This window comes from Malus domestica, chromosome 06 (genome assembly GCF_042453785.1).
Source record: "Malus domestica chromosome 06, GDT2T_hap1".
In the NCBI taxonomy this organism is placed as follows: domain Eukaryota; kingdom Viridiplantae; phylum Streptophyta; class Magnoliopsida; order Rosales; family Rosaceae; genus Malus; species Malus domestica.
In genome coordinates, this window is record NC_091666.1 from 30434113 (window position 1) to 30455237 (window position 21125).

At 37.6% G+C, this 21125-nt stretch overlaps 1 protein-coding gene and 1 long non-coding RNA gene across 2 annotated transcripts; both read left to right on the forward strand.

Annotated features, from left to right (window-relative positions):
- The first annotated feature begins 1759 nt into the window (after positions 1 to 1759).
- Positions 1760 to 12090, forward strand: LOC103428336 (transcription factor bHLH162-like). The gene is made up of 3 exons (XM_029104233.2): positions 1760 to 1990; positions 11328 to 11684; positions 11801 to 12090. The coding sequence occupies exons 1-3, from the start codon at positions 1853 to 1855 to the stop codon at positions 11867 to 11869; spliced, it is 564 nt and encodes a 187-aa protein (XP_028960066.1). The 5' UTR covers positions 1760 to 1852; the 3' UTR covers positions 11870 to 12090.
- A 1966-nt stretch (positions 12091 to 14056) lies between these two features.
- On the forward strand, positions 14057 to 15074 carry LOC103437733 (uncharacterized). The gene is made up of 4 exons (XR_001790283.3): positions 14057 to 14281; positions 14510 to 14656; positions 14732 to 14814; positions 14900 to 15074. It is a non-coding gene; the product is annotated as an uncharacterized lncRNA (long non-coding RNA).
- Positions 15075 to 21125: the final 6051 nt, after the last annotated feature.

Consider the following 21125-nt stretch of genomic DNA (forward strand, 5'->3'; position numbering starts at 1 on the left):
AAATACAATAGTCATATTAGTGTATACAATATATTCTATATTAAATGTATAGTTTTGTATTATTATTCTATATAAGTTTAAAAAAAAAAGTTTTAGTCATTATTTATTTTTATTATGAGAGTTCATTATTATCATTACTAGGATAAATTTTACTTAACATGTTGTTGTCCAAAATTAAAATAAACTAATATAGTATTTGTATAAGCAAGAACTAAGAAGACATACATACAATTATGAAAAATGTGAAAGAATATATAAACACTCGTGATTCATCATTATTCCTCCACGAGTAGATAATGGTTACAATTACATTATTGTTTAGATTTTTAAAATCCTCCAAACCCACATAAATAATGTTTTTTATTTGAGGGAAAAATTAATAAAATTAATAATAATTATTGTAGAAGTGTAAAAAACGTAAAAAAAAAAAAATATACAATCACTCATAGTGACAAACTTTACAACTTTCATGAAGGGGTCAGCTTCGAAATCTAACACTATATTTCATAAACCTTAAATTTATATTTAACCGTTGATTGTCATTTACGCTTTATTCTTCTTACTGAATTTTATTTTTAGAATTTTATTTTTTGAAAACATGATCATCTGGCAGATGTAAGAAGATGAACGGTTCAGACCTTTGATATCACGTTTCGATATTTACGGTTAACTGAAATATGAGTCGATATCATATAGTTTGTAGAAACTTTATAAACATCAAGCAATATTTTCACTAACTGTAAAACTCTGAATATAATATTAACGATCTAAACCGTTCATCTTCCTGCATCCTCTAATAGATCAACTTTTCAAAAAAGAAAATCTAAAACAACAAAATTTGATGAGAACAATAAAACTTAAATGTAAACAACAATCAACGGTTAAATTTTGATCTATGATTTATATGATTATAGTGGCGAATTTCGAAGTTAAGCTCTTCATGAAAGTTGTAAAGCTTGTCATTACAAGCATTTATATATTTTTTCTATATTTTTTTACACTTCTACATTAATTAAAAAACTATTAAAGACTTTAGGTAAGTGAAAATATACTTAAAAGAAAAATACGTTTTTATGTTTTGGATGTGACAATATGGTATGTATATACTTATTTAGTATTATATTTTTCATTTGATTATTTATTGGTTTAAAATATATTTTCCTTAACGGGTAACGGATCAAGTCATATTACCTGTGAATATTATCGAGTCGATTTCGGGTCGGGTCATTTTACCCGTTTATTTTAACAGGTGTTACACGACATGACCCGTTAAGATATCGGGTATGACACGAAAACGACACGAACACAGAAAACACGACACGAATGACAGGTCTACTCCCAGCTTTATGGGCTTTACTACATAACATATTAATGCGTGAGGTACCTATCTCTCCAACATTTTTTATTGATCACTGCTTCGTTTGTTTAATTTATTGATAAAATAACCCAATTTCTAAGCTACGGTATTAGAAAAGACAATCAAAAATATATTTTGGAAGCAAAATACAATAATCTAAGGTATTTTGTTTGTGAATGCAAAATCTTGTTTCTAATTTGAACTTGAACAGAGACACACGTATTTTTAAAATGTATCATAAGGTCAAGATTCGGCAAACAATCCAACGGCTTCACATGAATATATGCTAGGGCGGGCCCCCGGGTTTGCTTATTTCGCCTGTGCTTATTTCGGCTGGGCACGAAGCTTCAACTATATATAAGCGTACAAGTTTCAGTCAAGCTCCTCCTCCTTTCCAAACCCTCTCCCTTAATTTGCTCTCTATTTCTTGCTTTTCATGCTTGCTTGGATTTTGGGTTTGTGAGGTTTGCTTGTTTTTAGAGAGAAACAGAGAGGATGAAGTGTAGCAGTGAGTCTTCTTCCAAACCGGACAGGAAGACAGTGGAGAGAAACAGAAGAATTCAAATGAAAAGTCTCTGCTTCAAGCTTGCTTCACTTGTCCCTCCCCAACACTTCAAAACCACCAACTCCAAGGTACATATGGATCATTGGGAAATTTTATTAGAACCCCTTTTCTTTTTATCTCTACACCTAGCTTAAATTCTAGATATAAATTGTGTATTTTACTCTATGTAATTTTGGTTACAAATTAGGGTTTGGTTATTGTAAAAGGAGGTAGAGATCAGAAACAGTTAATATATATATATATATATATATATATGTATGTATATATATATGTATGTATATAAGCAAAACCATAAACGTATGTATTAGTTAGGTAAGCCAAATTCATATTCCTAGTCCAACTTACTTAGATTCAGTTGTATAAATATACTTTAGCTCTCTATATAATTGATTGATCTGGTGAAATATATGAATATTGGAGCTTTCGATTTCCATCGTTCTCTCAAGAGTTTTACCCTATTTTTGGTTTTCTTCATATTGTTCTAGAGGGACCATCAATGGAGGGACTGCTTCTTAGTTTTTTATTTTTTGAATAATTGATTTTGTTGGGGGTGTAAACAGAAATTATATTGGATTGGGTTTTCATAAGTGAGGATAATTTAGGAATTAATATTAGGTGTAAAAAGATAATGATAGATAAAATTTTCCTATATCATTTAGGACATGTTAGTTTGTGAGTCTGAAGTTTAAATTTGACATTACCCTTTGAAGGAAAAGGATCATCGCTGGATCCTTTTCTTAGGGATCCTAGGGATCCCATGATTGTGACTGTTTATCGTACATCGTGCGGTCAGAAATTATTTCAAAATTTAAATTTTAAAATTAAATATAAACAGTACCTAGTGAAAACTGACTGCACGATGTACAGTGAACTGTCACGATCCTAGGATCCCTAGGATCCCTAAGAAAAGGTTCCGACGAGGATCCTTTTCACCCTTTGAAACTATATTTTCCTTACCTAAAACCCATCTTCTCTAGTTTTCTTGACTAAGACCATCTCCAACTCTTGGCCTAAAACCTAAAATTTTTAGCTCAGAAAATTTAGGTTTTAACCCAAAAATAGCTTTTCTGCTCTAACGTTTATGGCCTAAATTTTTTAGCCCGAGATTATTAAAGAATAAATTTAGGCTAATTTTTTCTTTTAAGTAAATTAAAAAAAAATTATGTACACTATATCCTAATTTAATTTTATGAACATTTTAACCTAAAAATATTTAGATTTTGATAAATATTGAAAAATCACTAAATTTTGGTGAATTTTGAGTTAAATTGTTTTTTTAATTATTTTAGTTGTTGGATTTAAATTTTGGGCCATTAGATCTTTTTTTATTACTGTTAGATTTGATTATATTCGTTCACAGCTGTTGGATTCAATAAATCTTGGGGAATATGCCCACGTGGGTGGGGTTCTGCTAGTGGTGCCCACACCATTTGCTGGGCTAAATCCTGGGCTATTTCTAGCTTTGTTTTAGGTTTAGGTCCAATTTTAAACTTGGGTTAGGTTGGATTTTTTTTGGCCCCCGGGGGGGGGGGGAGGGGGGAATAGTGTTAACTACATTGCAATGGTTGTGAATTGAAGGGAAAAACAAGGAGAAAGGATGAACAGAAAGATGAACAAAGAGATATGAGAGAGAGAGTTTAGAGAGATAAATAGATTTTGTATTAACTGATCAAATGAAGATTACACATACTGTTTATATAGAAATCCTAACTACTTTAACCAAATACTAACTACCTAACTCTATTACTAACTGTATTACATTTTTACCCTTAATACTCCCCCTCGATCTCAACTGGGGTAACCCAGTTTAAGATTGGAAGAACAATTGCAATCACTGTTATGAAACCAAAAAAACAGAACACAGAGGACATAAAGTTCAAAATACTTCCAATGAGCAGCAGCAACTTGTTGAAACAGATGACAGTGCAATTTCATACTCATCAATCAATTTCCCAAAGAATTTCAGCCCCTCAAACTGATATCTGCTGTAGCTACTGTTTTCTTTGCGATAAGGTATCCAATATTTCACAGTCAACATTCCTAGAAGACCTTCAAATCTTCACAGATTCCATTGTATTTTCAGACATTTTGATTACTCTGACCAAATCCTTCTTTGTTCACAATTGAGAATGGTCAAACAACAAGCTTTACAATCACAGAAATTAAGAAACACAACCCTCTTCGGCAATCGGCCTTCAATGAAGAAAGGGAACAAGAACTGCACTCCGGCAATCGACCTTAATGGAGTTGCACACAATAACAACAAACAAAACTTTTCAAGAACGTTACTCCGGCTATCGGCCTTTAAGAAGTAACACAATACTTGAAACAGAACTTTTCACTCCGGCTATCGGCCTTGTGGAGGAAACATAAAAGGGAAATGGCTATCGGCCTCTCTATCCCAACAAACAATTAAAGAACCAATCTTTCAGCAATGGCAATTGGCCTTCATTTGCTGATCAATCAGGTAATGATAGTACAATCTTGGCAATCATCCTTCTTGAGTGTAAAATACCCAACAATATTCAATTAAAGAATCAATCTTTCACTTAGAAGAAATGGCAATCAGCCTTCATATTCTTCTAAATCAGTAACTGGCTATCGACCTTAATACAAGAATTAACACAGAATTGCTCACTGAGACAATCAAACAAACAATTGGAGTGCATAAAGAAAGATGAAACCTGAATCTTTAGTTCTTAAGCAAAAAAAGGCCAGAAAAACACATCGGAGATTAGTAACCATTCAAGATAACACATCGAAAGTAATAATGATCAATATTGAATCTAAATACCCCAAATATCACACTGATAAGAACTTCAATCTTGACCTAAAGAACGCTGAGGAAGCAAACCAGAACCCATCGCAGGAGCTCGTTGTTCTTCTCGAAGTTGACCGGGTTCATATCCAATCCAACCCACCAATGGCTTACACCCAGCAAACCCAGCATGCTTCGAAGGACGATTTGAAGGAAAGTAGAGCAAACCCAGGGTAGGATGTTCATGTAATGGCAGAGTAGTTATCCAGAATATTTGAGGACATGTGGGCCATCATAGAGTCAGATTACAATCGTGAGCTGAGGTTTGGATATGATTATGGGGTTAATCTTCCAACACCTACACCAAGAAAGGCACCTCCATTGCTACCACCTCCTATTGATATGTGAGGATAGTAGGAAAATAGTTGCTGGAGTTGAATAAATGGGAGTCTTCCTCCATTGTTGATCCCAAGAATCCCATAAAAAACATTGAAGAGGAGATCCCAACAATGGCAGAAAAGCAACCCAATCTCGTGGAAGCACCGAAAAAACTAATGGAAATTTGGAGAGAAACTATGCTAGAAACAAAAGAAAAATAATGAGAAATGCAACCACCAGAATCAATGGCGTGAGCATGGTGGCTCTGATTAAATGTTAACTACATTGCAATGGTTGTGAATTGAAGGGAAAAACAAGGAGAAAGGATGAACAGAAAGATGAACAGAGAGATATGAGAGAGAGAGAGAGTTTAGAGAGAGAAATATATTTTGTATTAACTGATCAAATGAAGATTATACATACTTTTTATATAGAAATCCTAACTACTTTAACCAAATACTAACTACCTAACTATATTACTAACTGTATTATATTTTTACCCTTAATACATAGAAGGGGAAACTAGATTATAGGCCAGGGTTGGAGTTGGTCTAAAGCCCATTGACTAGGCTCTAACTAAGCAAATTCTTTAATTAAGTTTGACTTTTCAAATTGTGTGTTTTTTGAATGCCTAAACTACCCCTATTAATACTTGGATTGAGGTTTGGATTAGTTACTCGTTATATCCATTTAATTAATTATATTTATTTTACAAAATATTTCATTGTATATTTAATGTATTAATTTTCAAATTGTTATAAGGTGCGGATTGAAAAATAATAATATTAATGCCATAATTTTGTGAGTTAAATATACAAGTTAATTTACCTACCAACACAACAATAAATTAACCTAAAACAGCTTCCGCTATTGCATATGTACTACAATCCCTAGTGCACAAAACAAAAGCTATATGTTCCACGCAATTTTTACCTACAAAATAGTCTAATTTACCTATTCCATCAAACCAAAATTTAAAGGGTCTAATTTACTTCCAAAATGGTCTAATTTACCTACATGATTTATGTGCATTAGATTTCAAGTTTATTTAATTGCCTACAAGCACAAACCCACAACATTCAAACATTATCCCATATCACTATTTTTTTGGAATAGGTAAATTAATTTAAATGTAGGTAAATTAGGTAAATTAATTTATATGTAGGTAATTACATGATTCAAACAATATTATTTTTGACACACCCCGACCTGGAAAGGTCAAAGCATGCTAACCATCACCGAGGTGACGTAACCATAAGGGTAAGTGATGCAAAAAGTGAATAAAATTAAAACTAATTATACTAAATGATAAAAGGGAATGAGTGCGCATTCGTAGGACGAACCCACTACAATTATTCAGAGCGTAATAGACAGTGAGACTACATAGTAGTAGTCAAAGTAGTTAAAGTACACTTATTACACCACAGTGATAAGTTCGTACGTCTAAATAGAAGAGAAAGTTAGAACCGCCGGGATTCCTCGAGTGCCACAAAGAGTACAACTATCTAGGTCCTGGAAGGGCGAAAAACAAAGTTGAGTGGGTCAACAAAACAATGCTTATACGAAATCCTTTATTTTCGAATATACTAAGTAGGTGTGTAACCAATAAATCAACAACATTATAGTAGTATAATAATTAGAATTATGCCAAATCATGATGTATGAAATGCCACAATAATATAATCATGTGATAATCAGGTATAGCTAAGTGCTTATCCATCTAAGCTGACATACAAGTTCGAACAGATAATTTCTGACACGAACAGGACTGGGTGTAATCAATATGCTCTATGTTGATGCACAAAATCAACGAGGACTTTGGTACAAAAGAAAATGTTAAGTTTTTGACCTTCGCCGAATGGCTTGTGTGACAAAAGATCTCAAGCGGTTGAGAGTCAAAACATTTGTAATGTGTATGCCTTCTTATAATAGCATTTCCTTTAGTACCTAGTCCTCCACTTTGAAAGAGTGAGGCTTGGCTTCATAGTCATAATAGTCGATGGTATGTTCACCCCTGGTGTCTTGATACGAACTTTTATCCTTCTTGTTGTAATGGGCTTGCTGAGAGTAAAACTCATTCCTCTTACCAAGAGACAGATACGTTTGGTGACTTAGCGAGTAGCTAAATGAGGCAGGAGATGATGCAATGGGTGTCTGAATGGCCAAGATCTCCTCACTTGGTAAAACTTGACTTCCACTTCCCACTTGTTGATAAGGGTTAACCATATGAGGGTTCCCTTGGTATGTCCTTGCTTCGGCGGAGGCGTGGTTATAAGCCTGTGCCATCACCTCAGAGTAAGTCTTCCAAGTGTTAGCATTGATCATGTACTTAAAGAAACAATCACGTAGGCCTGCCGTGAAGGCCTTGATGGTGGTCTTGTCATCTGCCTCAGCGCAGTGAGAATACTTATAGCTGAAGAGATCGGCATACTCTCGTAGTGACTCGTTCGACTTATGGCGAATAATGTACAAGTCATTTGCAGAATGCAAGTGATCGGTCTGGAAGATGTGTTGAGAGACAAACAGTTTCCTCAGTTCCTCAAATGAGTCTACTGTCTCAGGTGGAAGACGGCAATACCAGTTTTGAGCTCCGCTAGAGAGGGTGGAGGGGAAGAGAAGACATCGCTCTTTGTCGGTGTGCATCCGATATGCCATGGTAGACTCAAAGAGGTTAAGGTGTTCAATTGGATCATTCCTTCCAGTATAAAGTTGTAAACCAAGCTTTTGTTTTGTCTTCGCTTGATGGGGGTGTCGAGGATCTTCCTTGTGAGAGGGCCATGCCTCGGTTAGTTCCAGTTAGGTATCTCGGCCTGACTTTCGACCTTCAACTTGTTTACTTCCTCAAGGAGCTGTAGGACAAGGGAGTCCTGAGTGAAGTCGTGTACCACTGGAATTTTCTTTCGTAAGTCTCCATCGCCTCTTGGAAGTAGGAAAGTTTGAGTAAGAGCCTGTAGTTTTTCCTTGGACTCGCTGTACTGACTTCTAGGGCAAGTTTGTTGGAATACCTCAAAGTCCCTTGTACCTTCATGTTCTTTTAGAACCTGTCGTTCCTTCTCTAGATTGGCAGCTGGCCTGGGTCGTGGGATGAGACTGAGTCTTTCAGAAACCCTTGGGTCATTGATCTTCGAGCATATGTGGAGGGGATTCTCTCGATGTTACTTTAGGAAGCCTCGGCAGTCGCGATAAACGGCTTTCGATCCTTCCAACCCTTCTGCAATAAGGTGTCTTCCTCCACTTCTCCTACTTCAGGTCGAAACATTTGGGTTGAGAGAAGTCTCATGTTGATCAATGTTTTGATGATTAGCTCGCTCCTCATCTGGGATACCTATGTCAAAGGGAGGTGACCCTCCGTGTTGGGGGCACCCAGATGATGGTTGATGTCCACATGGACAACGAGTTCACGTGTTTGAGTACGCCTAGTTTTGTGGAGCGTCTCAAAGAGCTTCTCATACTGCTCCTGGAGGACCTCATTCTTCATTGCTATCTTATTGTTCTAAGCTTCTAGCTCATCGACTTTAGCTTGAAGAGCAACCTTCTTTCATTCCTTCTTTCGTTGCTTTGCACTAGGTGCAAGAGGGGTGTCATTCTATGTGTTGTGGCTTCCTTCGCTCCCCATGTTGGAGAGGGATGCCTGGTCAAAAGAGAGTGTACGAATGGTGGAAACCACCTTGACAAAGCTGAAGAGAGTGGGAATAAGTGTCGTTTCCCACAGACGGCGCCAAATGTTGATGCACAAAATCAGCGAGGACTTTGGTACAACAGAAAGTGTTAAGTTTGTGACCTTCGCTAGATTGCTCCGGTCACTAGTGTGGATAAGTAAGTAAATGGATAGAGACAGGGAAGCAAACACAAGATGTACGTGGTTCACCCAGATTAGCTACATCCACAGAGTAGAGGAGTTCTCATTAATTGTGAAGGGTTTACACAAGTACATAGGTTCAAGCTCTTCTTTAGTGAGTACTAGTGAACGATTTAGTACAAATGACATTAGCAAATACTGTGAGAGAATGATCTCTATTTATAGAAGAGAGTTTCTAGTTTCATTCTGACGTTGACACGTGTCGTGTTATGATTGACTTCTGATGTTGACACGTGTCGCGCTATGATTGGCTTCTGATGCCGACACATGTTGCGTTGTGATTGGCCTCTTAGTTGGAGGGAAACTCTTCTGGGTCCTTGACGGTATAACGTTGACTGGTGCTCAGTAGTTTCAGGATTGGTCAAGTATGGTACAAACACTCTAGTACTACGATTACGTGAAGACTGGTGCAGAAGCACGGTCACATACAAGTCAGATTGCCTAATGCAATCTACCCGACATGACTGGCACCTAACTTGGATCCAAGACAAGCGAACGGTGTGATGTGAACATACACATGAAGGACTGGCCCTGGCCCTAAGGCGAGTACTAACACCAGTGCAGCAAGATGAGCATGTACAAATATGTATGAATGTCATGACAGTAATATCTTAACCATAAAGCAGCAATTATCACAATTATATAGCAGTTATTAATTATTTGGCAATATATATATATATATATACGCAAACTGAAGTAAATACACATTTATAGAAACTATAAATATGTATAGGTATAAAACAACTGCCCACTCACAAGTACGTCGCTGGGTCATAACCCCCGAACCTAGCTTGGCCTCAAACGTCCTCGGGATATGTTTCCCCTATATGTGAAATAACTAAAATATAATTAATTAAAGCACATATACAGAAACTTAAATAAAACACCCATAGTTTGCTCAAACCTAGGGTTTAAATATACCACCGTGACCTACTTGACATCATGAACATCCCCAAATTTTCAGAAAATTTTTTGGATGACTCACGTGCCCCCACACGCCGTCAAGGGCACGGCCAGAAGCGCCCGACGCGCAGGCCAGTGCCTGACGTCCGTTAGGAATATTCCGTCAACTCTGAGGAAATATTCCATCACCTTCTCCGATCACCCTCGCTGTCGCCGCCATCTGCAACTCGATCTTTCGCCGAATTTCTGGAAAAATTTTAAATTCACTATTCTTCTTCATTTCTCAACCATTTTTGACGTACTATATATGGATTTGAAGCTAGTGAAGTGAAGGATCGCGTTATACCTGTTTGGAGTCCAAAAAGTGGACGGAGGTCGCCGAAAAAAACCTCGAAAGTTTCTGCCAAAAGTGAACTCTTCGAAACTCAATCGTTTCACGTCGACCTTCTTCCAAAACAAGCCTAGGACCTTCAAAAAGTTGTGAAGAAGCCTTCCCAAGCTTCAAATCATCCTAACTCATTCAAAAATACATCGAACTCAGTGTGCCTGAGTTCGGACCTCACGAGTTAACGAGTCAAAACTCGTCTAAACTAGGTTTCAAGAACATGGTTGAGTTCGTGAAGAGGAGGAGAGTACAATGGAGTGGTTTTCGGGTTCGATCTGTGAGCTTAGCAGCTCGTTTGAGGGTTTTGCAGAGAAGAGAGCATACAGGAGAGAGAGAGAAGGTTCATTTTTCTCTTTTCTGATTGGGGGACATAAATGAGGGAGAGATGAGATTGGTGAGAGAGAGGAATGATGGAGGAGGGTGCACAGGATGGGCTAGGGAAAAGCTAGGGATAGGGTTTTAGATTTTCTACTGAAAAGAGTATCGAAAATCTATCTGGGATAGTGTTTTCACACTGATAAAAATTTACGTACACCCGTAACGACGTGTACAATTTAAATGCAATAGCGAGAAATAAAATGAAAGCGATAAGAATACGTCCACGCCACTTGCCAATAAAGGCATAACCGTTAATACACATACTCAGGGAGAAATTACACAGGAAAATTAGGGACGGGTCGTCACAATTATTTTTCGTACAAGATATGTCTATTTTTTTTAATACGGTAAATTAATTTATATGTTACTAATATTTGTAGTAAAATATCCATATGGATTTAATTGCTCATAATAATTAGGATGAGTAATAACATTTATTGACCAAATTAGGATTTTGTGGCATAAATTGTAAATGAGTTGTAATAGTTGGTTATATATTTGTCTACATGACAGTCTATTTGAAATTTGGGTTTTATTTGAATGTTTAAAATTAAGTGGATTTTTGTTTGAAAAATATGAATTTCAAGGGTCTATATCTAAAGAACCTATTCAATAATCTAGTAATGTAACATATCAAATATTTAGGACAAGAGAACGCTACTCCTTAACTAAATATATTTCAATAAAAACCAAATTTCATTATCGGCTTTATTAATTGTAATATGCCTTTCTCCCATTGATCAGGATACCGTGTCAAAGCAAAATCAACTTGATACTGCGGTATCCTATATAAAGCAACTGAGAGAGAGAATAGAGAATTTGAAGGAGAGGAAGGAGAAAGCAATGAGGTCACAATTAGGCAGTTCTAATTCTGACATTAGTGCTATTGCTGCCGAAAATGCCGTAATGACGGGATCAAGATTACCAGTCCTTGAATTACGAGACTCGGGTTCCTGCATAGAAGTTATGCTGATTAGTGGGTTGAATAAGAACTTCATGTTTTATGAAGTCATCCGTGTTCTTGAGGAACAAGGAGCTGAAGTTGTCAGCGCTAGCTTTTCCACTGTAGGCGATAAAGTTTTCCACTCGGTGCATGCTCAGGTACTAAAACAATCATCCGAGAAGCTAATATCATCTAATCTTAAAAAAATGTACTAAAACAATTAAGTTCATTATGAAACAGACTTATCAATTTTATTTTTGATGCTTCTTTGTAGGTCAAAATTTCTAGAGTTGGAGTAGAGACTTCAACGGTATGGCAGAGACTACAGGATTTGTTATACTGAGTAGCTAGCTAGCTAGCTTTACCTCTTGAAAACTGAAGATTTATAGATAATGTTTTAGCAAATGCATCATGAAAGAGCTCCGGAAGGAGAGGCGTAATTAGGATATAAAAACTGATGTTCCCTGTTTCCTGGGCTAGCCATTGAGTTAATAATCAACGAATCTATTAATATATACATATGTGATCTAGTGTTTGTTGGAAATTTGAGTTTGAGTAGAAATTTCTTTGTCCCACATTGACCATTTCCAAAAGCTTTCATCACTTTATAAGGCTTTGTCCCTTATAGAAAGTAATTGGAGTAATAGGCATTGGAGAATAAAATTGGGCACACCCTTGGGGTTAGACTTTGAGGTGCACTAATTAATTAGTAATTAATATATATTTAATATATATATATATATTATATTTAATATAATTAATTATGAAAAGACTCATCATTTCAGATGAAGTCTGAGAGTTCAGAAAGAACGCAGAACAAAGCACCCCTTCTGGAATTCTAACTTGACTTATGTCCAACAGTGTTAACTTTTTGTTTATTGTCCCTTTTCTAAATTGGTCTCAAAGTATTGATTCTTAACCATCTTTTTAGAAAATAATTAGATAATTTCATGTTTTACACAAGATTACACATAGAGGGTGTTGAATCCTTAATGATGCTACAACAGCATAATATTCTTCCTCATGGAATAAGGATTAATTGATGATCATAAACAAGTTTCAAACTCGCAACTATATATAGTCATTGCCTTACATTAATAGAGGAAGTGAAGGTTAGGGTTTTGAGAGGAGGAACGTACGTGGTTGGAGAGAAGAAAGGAAAGCTAGGGTTTTGGGTTTGTGCAGCAGAAAGGCAAACCTATACCACGTAGAACTATGTGTAACCATGGTGCAAACGTCCATTATCTATATACAAAAGGAGCACCCAAAATGGTGAAGCATTCAAATACCATAAATTGTCCCTAAAGAATTCAAAAATTGCAATTGTATTAAAAAGAGTTAGCCAAAGACGAATTTGAACCATATTATTGTTAACCTATTGTGAGGCTTAGCCTACTCTCCCACTCTCATAACATAGTGTAGATAATATCGCTTGGTAAAAAAAAAAATCCAACACATTTTGATTTTGGATGATTTAAACATTAAAAATTTAGGGAAAAAAATAACAAAAATAGAAAACCCCCATTAGTGGGTGGTTTATGATTGACTTCCAATTTATTTTCCAATAATTTTTTAATAAAATATATAAATAAAAAACTTAAATTAAATTGGAGTTCATGCTGAAGCTTGGTTGGTAGAGTTTCAGAAGTGGCAGAATGCACGGCCAGTGAAACAAAGTCGAAGGAAGCAGTCGTGGCAGAAACCAGAATTAGGATGGGTTAAAGGTAATTTTGATGGAGCGTGGGAGGAAAGAACGAAAAGAGGTGGTGTGGGTGTGATTACAGGAACTGTAGTGGTGATATTTTGGCTGCATATTCCGGTCAGACTGTTGGGGTGTCATCACCGTTGCACGCAGAGTTGTTGGCTGCGCAAAGGGCAGTGATGCTTGTGAAAGACCATATTGCTGGAGATGGGGGGTGCATATTGAGGGATACTCTATCATGGCCATGGCAGCCATGCAAAAGAAGGAGGAAGATTTCTCTCCGTTGGGACCAATTATTAATGATATAGGGGATTGCTTACAAAGGTTATCTAATTCACGATTTAAGGCAGTGTTTAAAATAGCAATATATGTTGAAATAGCCCAAAATTTAGCATAACTCATGTTCAAACCAACACAGCCCAAAACAACCAAAACACACTAGTACATAACAGCATATTTACCACATCAATTCCATCACGGGCATCAACAGCTCGTGGTAGAAACTATTCAATTACCACGGTTACATGTAGATCATGGTAGATAACATTAATTCACCACGGTCAAATTCTGGCCCGTTATTAAAAGTAAATAATTTACAACGATTTTTAATCCCGTAATGAAATATCAAAACCACCACGCGATATACTCGTTATGGTTACTTCAAACAACCACACAGCCTTTTGAAAATTCACCACGGCATCGGCCTGTGGTGGATTTTGTTTTTTTTTTATTTTTAATATTTTGGAGGATAGTATTCCTATACTAATAAAACCCAAACCAGCTTGCACTGTTTACGGAGAATGCGCGGACGAAAATGCCCTCCGTTTGGTTTTCCATATCAGGCGCTTTTTCTCTTTGTTGCACAGTAACAACAGAATTCTCAGCTGCTCTGCAACGGGTTGGCGATTTCGATCATGCGTCCTACACTCCGCATCGATCTCTTCCATCGCTGCTTCGTGATCCTTCCGATCCCTGCTTCCTTATCTTTTCGATCTCTGCTTTACGATCTTCTCGCCCCCTCATCCTGTACCCAATTTCTTTAGCCTTCAAGAGGTAATTAAATCTCACTTCTTCTCAACTACCCAGAAGCCAAATATTTGATTTTTCGCTGTGGTTTGTTACTTTATCGAATTTAGTTGTTGATATTTCGTATTTTTTTATGGTCCATTTGTGTTCTATTGGGGTTGTATTTTGCTAGAATTTCATAAAATTTGATTTGGTGCATAACTGATTGGCTTAAAATTGTTGTGAGATTGAATATTTCTTGAATTTGATCATTAGATTTCCCTTTTTTATTTTGGAAATTGACGTGCTTTTCCAATTCATCGCCAAAACAAACCCGTGCTTCCTCCCTCTTCGTCTTCTCCTCTCGCAATCTGCGCCCTTAGTTCTCAATTGGATTCACAGTAAACACCCAGAAATTTAGAGGTACGAAATTTCAATTTTTTTTTTGTGTTTTTTATTTATTTTCAGTGTTAATTTCTGATTAAATTATTATTTTAGGATTACTTTTGAGAAGCATTGTTGGAAACGATCATTGTCAACTATCTGATTGCAATGGACAAAGATTGGCTAACATTTTCGAGGTATATTATCTGCCTCAATGAATTTCATTTTTGACATTGATAACTAGGGTCTGTTTAAAGTGATTAAGATTTATTTATAATACAGACCATCAACAGAATACAGAGAGGGTGCACAAAAGTTTGTACAAGTAGCTAAAGAATATGGAGGAAATCGAGATAAGATCATTTGCCCATGTATAATATGTCAAAACCAATGTTTTCAACTACCTGCGATTGTGTATGAACACTTGGTTATAAATGGATAAAAAGTACACCTGTCACAGCCCGACCCGAGAAATAATTATCATGGTTGTGAAAAGATGAATTTACCCTTGAGCGTCGGGTGTGTGTTTGTATTTTGGGTTAAGAAATTGGGTCAATTAGTTTTATCCCTAACTAATTGGACCCAATTAGAGCTAAAAGATTAAAGAGTTTTGATTGGTGTACATTTTGGAACCACACACACATCCATATCCTTTCTCTCTCTTCTCTCACGTACTCTCTCTCGGACTCACTCTCTTTTCCCTCTCATCCGTACGGACAACCTTGAACCAAGCCAAATCTTCACAGATCGAGGAAGAAACTGGTACCATTGTGTTCGTGAAGACCATACGAGTGCAAAGGTACCCATTTCAGGTAAGAACTCGTTCGATATCACGTTGAAAACCCAAGCTCCGAGTTAAGCACTATTCATGAACTTTCGAATGGTTATGTTTTAGGACAATCCAAGCTCACAGCGAGCTCTAGGAGGTTCTCACGAAGCTCGGAGTGCTTTGTTGGCTCGGTTTTGACATCGGGATCACGAGGTTCGAAGGTGGCCGGTTTTGGTAGGATTCTCCCGACGCGTTTTTAAGGGATTTGAAGCTCCCAAGAGGTATAATCTTCTTCCTCTCGTGATTTATGACATTTTGGTGAAAATTTTGTAAAAAATGGTGCAAAAACGAGCGAGAAAGAGGCAGTTGCAGGTCTGCCCAGAATCCGGCGTTGGCGACACTGTTCCGGCGTCTGGAGGTTGAAGGTGATGTGCATGAGGCCGTGCCTTCCCCGACGCATGAGCCGTAGAAAAATTATTTTAAAAATTTCACGATGTTTGTGAGGTTGTGTAGGTCATTGTGGTATATTCATATACCCATTTTGAGCTATGTATGAGAAGTTATTAGCTAGTTTTGCCTATGTGCTTTAAAATAACGTTTTTATAGTTAATTCGCATATAGGTGAGACTTATCCCGAGGACGAGCGTATCCACGGGCAACTCGGGGGTTACGACTCGTCGACATACCAGTGAGTGGGCTTTTGTTTCAGTATATATTTATATACTTGATATATTTCCCAGAAATGCAATTTTTAAGGAAAGTATGCTTTAAAATAATATGCCAAATGCTTTTATATTCTGAATATGCATTTCATGGTTGCATTTATATATAAATGTGGTGCTATGGAGGCACATGTAAGTTCAGGTAAGTTATGTTTGATTATATGAATCATCGATGATGTGATATATGATTGAATAATGTTGAGCTCATAAAACTGCACCTAGAGTGATTGTGATTTAGCCAGAGATATGAAGTACATGCCTGTTTATTTATGTCACCTCCAGCACTATATGCTCATATTAGATCCAACTTAAGTGCACAGTCTTGTCGTACAGACCTTATTTATGGTTCTGACTCGTAGGTGACTAGCGATTTATCGCCCGACTTTTATAAGAGAATAGAATTGAGCATAATTATATTACACCCAATCTTGTCGTACAGACTTTTTTAGTGGTTCCGACTTATGTGCAGTATATTGCCGTATAGGTCATTATAGTGACTCCGGCTAGATTGACTTTTGAGCTATGAATTCAGCCGTACAGACTACCACAGGGGTTCCGGCTAACATATCATATTTCTATGAAATCATTCTTACCTAGATTGTTTACTTTGTTATATTTTGGCATGGCATACATATGAATATGATTATGTGAAGCATGAATTGAATTGTTATGATTTCAGATATATATATATGCATATGCTTATATTCTGATTCTGGGAAAAATTATACATGTTTTACAGCGAGGGGTTAGATATGTTGATAAAGAAAATGATTTTGTAAAACATTTGTTTTTGCCCATTCACATTTTCTGTTTTGCGCCCCTCCAGGTTTTAAGTAAGTTTGCTATTGGTGGCTTGAGGATGTCGGTGGTTATGACCTATCTAAATAATAGTAGGACATTTCTGGTACTGTATTATTAGTACTTATCCTATTGGACTGCACCTAGACTTAATATGCTCTGCGTAAGAGTGTTTACTGTTGTAACTAACTCCTATCACTCCCTGTTTAGTAGTGCACTTTAGTAATGTGGTTTTTAATTATTCGTATAATTCTTACCTTTATTGCTTCCGCACTGTGCACATGGCTACGTCACTTTCACGTGACGGCCAGCATGCCTTGATTTCGGTCGGGGTGTGTCAGTTTGGTATCAGAGCCTAGGTTTAGTAGTCCTATATAATTCTTGAATATTCTAATCCTTTTGATATCTTATGTGAGATGCCGCCTCGTAGAGAGGCCCGTCAATCAGCTAAATCTAGTTTCCCTGATATTGCTCAATTAGGGGAAGCTATAGTTTCCGCCATTCAGACAACATTCTGTACTCCCAGATGACACCTCTTGAGACAATTCATAATCTGAAGTTGACTCACTTCATTGGAAATGAAGGTCATGAGGGGGCAGAAAAAATGGCTGAATCATGTGGAGAAGACTTTTCAGGTGATGCAGAGTCAGGGGGATCTTTCTTCTGATAGGTGGGTCGAGACAACTACCTGGTTTTTGGGAGAACAACCTGCATCCTGGTGGAGATAGGAGTCTTACCAATTGACCCCAGAAGAGATTGTGGACTAGGGAGTGTTTAAGGAGCTGTTTCGGAAAATGATCATTCCTCATATCTTAAGAAACAAGAGTTTACTCATCTGAGGCAAAGAAAGATGTCAACTAATGAGTATTACAGGATGTTTACTGATCTGTCGAGATATGATCCGGAGGTTGCTGCTAATCCGGTAGAGATGCTTCGCCGTTTTAGCTTGGGTACTAATAAGAAATGGCGTTCCATAGCGACATCGACTCACTGTGTTTCTTACCAGGAGTTTTATGAGATTCTATTGAGGATTGAGGCCTCAGAGAACCTGCCTAGTGAAAGTGAGGATGAGGAGGGAAAGAATGGGGGCTAGAGACGAGATGACAAAGGAAAAGGGCAAGCATTTCAGGGACCCCGCAAGACCCAGAACTTTAAGAGGAGTGGTGGCAGTTCCAGCTCTTCCACTGAATGAGTGAGTACTAATATGCAGAGGATATGTGGTAGATTTACTGGAGGCCTTAGGTTCTAGAGGCAGAGAGATTTTGGTGGTTCAGGTGGATCTGGTGCTCCCTTATGCAGCATGTGTAATAATCGGTATTTTGGGGAGTGTAGGAGAGGCATCAATGGTTGTTTTACTTGTGGATAGATGGGTCATAGGGCTGCCTAATGCCCTCAGAATCAGCAGAGACCCCAACAACCTTCTTTCCTACCACCTGTACCGACCCAGCAAGCTTCAGGATATAGTGGTTATTCTCAGACTGGACGAGGAGATGTCTACCACTATCAGGGCGACGCCGCTCCCTACACCTCAGGACAGCAGTAGTACTCTCAGGATCCTCAGTATTAGAGTGGGTATCCTCAGTATCAGGAAGGATCTATGTCTTATCAGCAACATTCAGTCGGAGGATCTTAGTGGTATCAAGGGGGATAGCCCCAGCAGGGAGAGATTGCTGCTAGTAGTGGATGATCTTCGAGGCAGTCGGGTCAGCAGAGGCAGAGACGTGGTATTCATGCCAACACAGGTCGCAGTGGACGACAGCAGAACCAGGCACGTATCCATAACATGTCACTGTAAGATGCCCAGAATAATCCAAATTTAATTATGGGTACATTGAATAATGTTGGTCATTTTGCTAGAGTATTGATTGATTGTGGTGCTACACATTATGTTATTTCTCATACATTTGCTCAAGTGACACAACCTCATCCTACACTTCTAGGATATAATTTAGAATTTTCTATGCCTAGAGGAGATAGATGTTTTGTGGATCAGGTATATCCAGGATGTCCAGTGATAGTAGAGGATATTATTATGCCGACTAATCTTATGCCATTGGATATTATGGATTTTGATGTGATTTTGGGCACTGATTGGCTGTACTATAATCGTACCAAGATAGATTGTTATGGAAAAACAGTCACATTTTATTGTCCTGGATTACCTGAAGTTACATTTGTAGGAGAACCTAGTAGGGTGAGGCATGGTATTATTTCAGCCATGAAAGCAAAGAGATTGTGTCGAAAGGTTGTCAGGGATATTTGGCTCATGTGGTGTTGAATGATGATGCTCCTAGTAGTTTGGAGGATGTTCGGGTGGTCATATATTTTCCGGATGTATTCCCTGAGGATTTGCCTAGATTGTCGCTAGATAGAGAAGTGGAGTTTGTTATTGATCTGCTTCCAGGTACGAATCTCATATCCTTAACTCCTTATAGAATGGCTCATGTTGAATTAAGGGAATTGAAAGTCCAGTTGCAAGAGTTAGTGGATAAATGTTTTATTCAGCCGAGTACTTCACCTTGGGGAGCTCCAGTTTTATTTGTGAGGAAGAAAAATGGAACCTTGAGGCTGTGCATTGATTACAGGCAATTGAATCGGGTAACCATTAAAAACCGTTATCCATTGCCTTGTATAGATGATTTATTTGATCAACTTAGAGGTGCCTGTGTATTTTCTAAGATTGACTTGAGGTCGGGATACTATCAGTTGAAGATTAAAAATGAAGATGTCCTTAAAACCGCATTCAGGACTCGATATGGTCATTATGAGTTTCTTGTAATGCCATTCGGGTTAACTAATGCACCAGCAGCTTTTATGGATTTGATGAATCGAGTATTCCAGCCATATTTAGACAGGTTTGTTATTGTTTTCATTGACGACATTCTGGTATACTCTAAGTCTAAGGCTAAGCATGCTAGACATATGAAGTTGGTGTTGAGCAGTTTGAGGGAACACCAACTATATGCTAAGTTTAGCAAATGTGAATTATGGTTGAATCAAGTGGCATTTTTGGGACATGTCATTTCTGCTCAAGGCATTCAAGTGGATTCTCAGAAAGTAGCAGCTGTGGAGAATTGGGAGTAACCTCGAACCGTCACCGAGGTACGGAGTTTTCTTTTCATAGCAGGCTACAATAGACGGTTCGTTAAGGATTTTTCAGTGATTGCTTTGCCATTAACGAGGTTGACTCGAAAAGATGTTAAGTTTGAGTAGGATAATAAATGTGAGCAAAGTTTCCAACTGTTGAAGTACTATCTCACTCATGCACTTCCAAATGATAGCGGTAATTATGAGATTTATAGTGATGCTTCTCTGAATGGTTTGGGTTATGTATTAATGCAACACGGTAGGGTGATTGCTTACGCTTCGAGATAGTTGAAACCTCATGAGAAGAATTACCCTACACATGATTTGGAATTAACAGCTATCATCTTTACCTTGAAGATTTGGAGACATTATCTTTATGGTGAGACATGTAAGATCTTCACAGATCATAAGAGTCTTCAGTATTTGTTTACTTAGAGAGACCTTAATCTTCGACAGCGGAGGTGGATTGAGTTACTTAGTGACTATGATTGCACGATTGAGTATCATCTTGGTTGTGCAAATGCAGTGGCGGATGCACTTAGTAGAAAGACTCCAGTCAGACTTAATGCCATCTATGATTGTCAGGTTCCTCTCCTAGCAGATTTGAGGTCCACTGGAGTGGAGTTAGGAGTGGAAGATCGAGAAGAAGCCTTGCTTGCTAATTTTCAGGTTAGGCCAATTTTAATTGATCATGTGCTTGAGGCTCAGATGAATGATGAAGAGACCCAGGAAATAATTCAAACAAGAAATCAAGGAAAAAAGAAAGATTTTGGGATTCGAGAATCTGATTGTATGCTTATGCAGGAAAACATAATGTATGTGCCAAATAATGCGGAGTTAAAGAAAGAAATTTTAGATGAAACACATATTTCGGCATATGCGATGCATCCAGGAGGCACTAAAATGTATCATACCATTAGACCATTTTATTATTGGCCAAGTATGTAAAGGGAAATTGCCGAATATATGAGTAGGTGTGCCATTTGCCAACAGGTTAAAGCTGAAAGAAAGAAGTCGTTTAGGTTGATGCAGCCACTTCCCGTTCCACAGTGGAAATGGGAAAATATTACTATGGATTTTGTGTACAAGCTTCCTTGTACACAGAATGGTTATGACGGCATTTGGGTGGTAG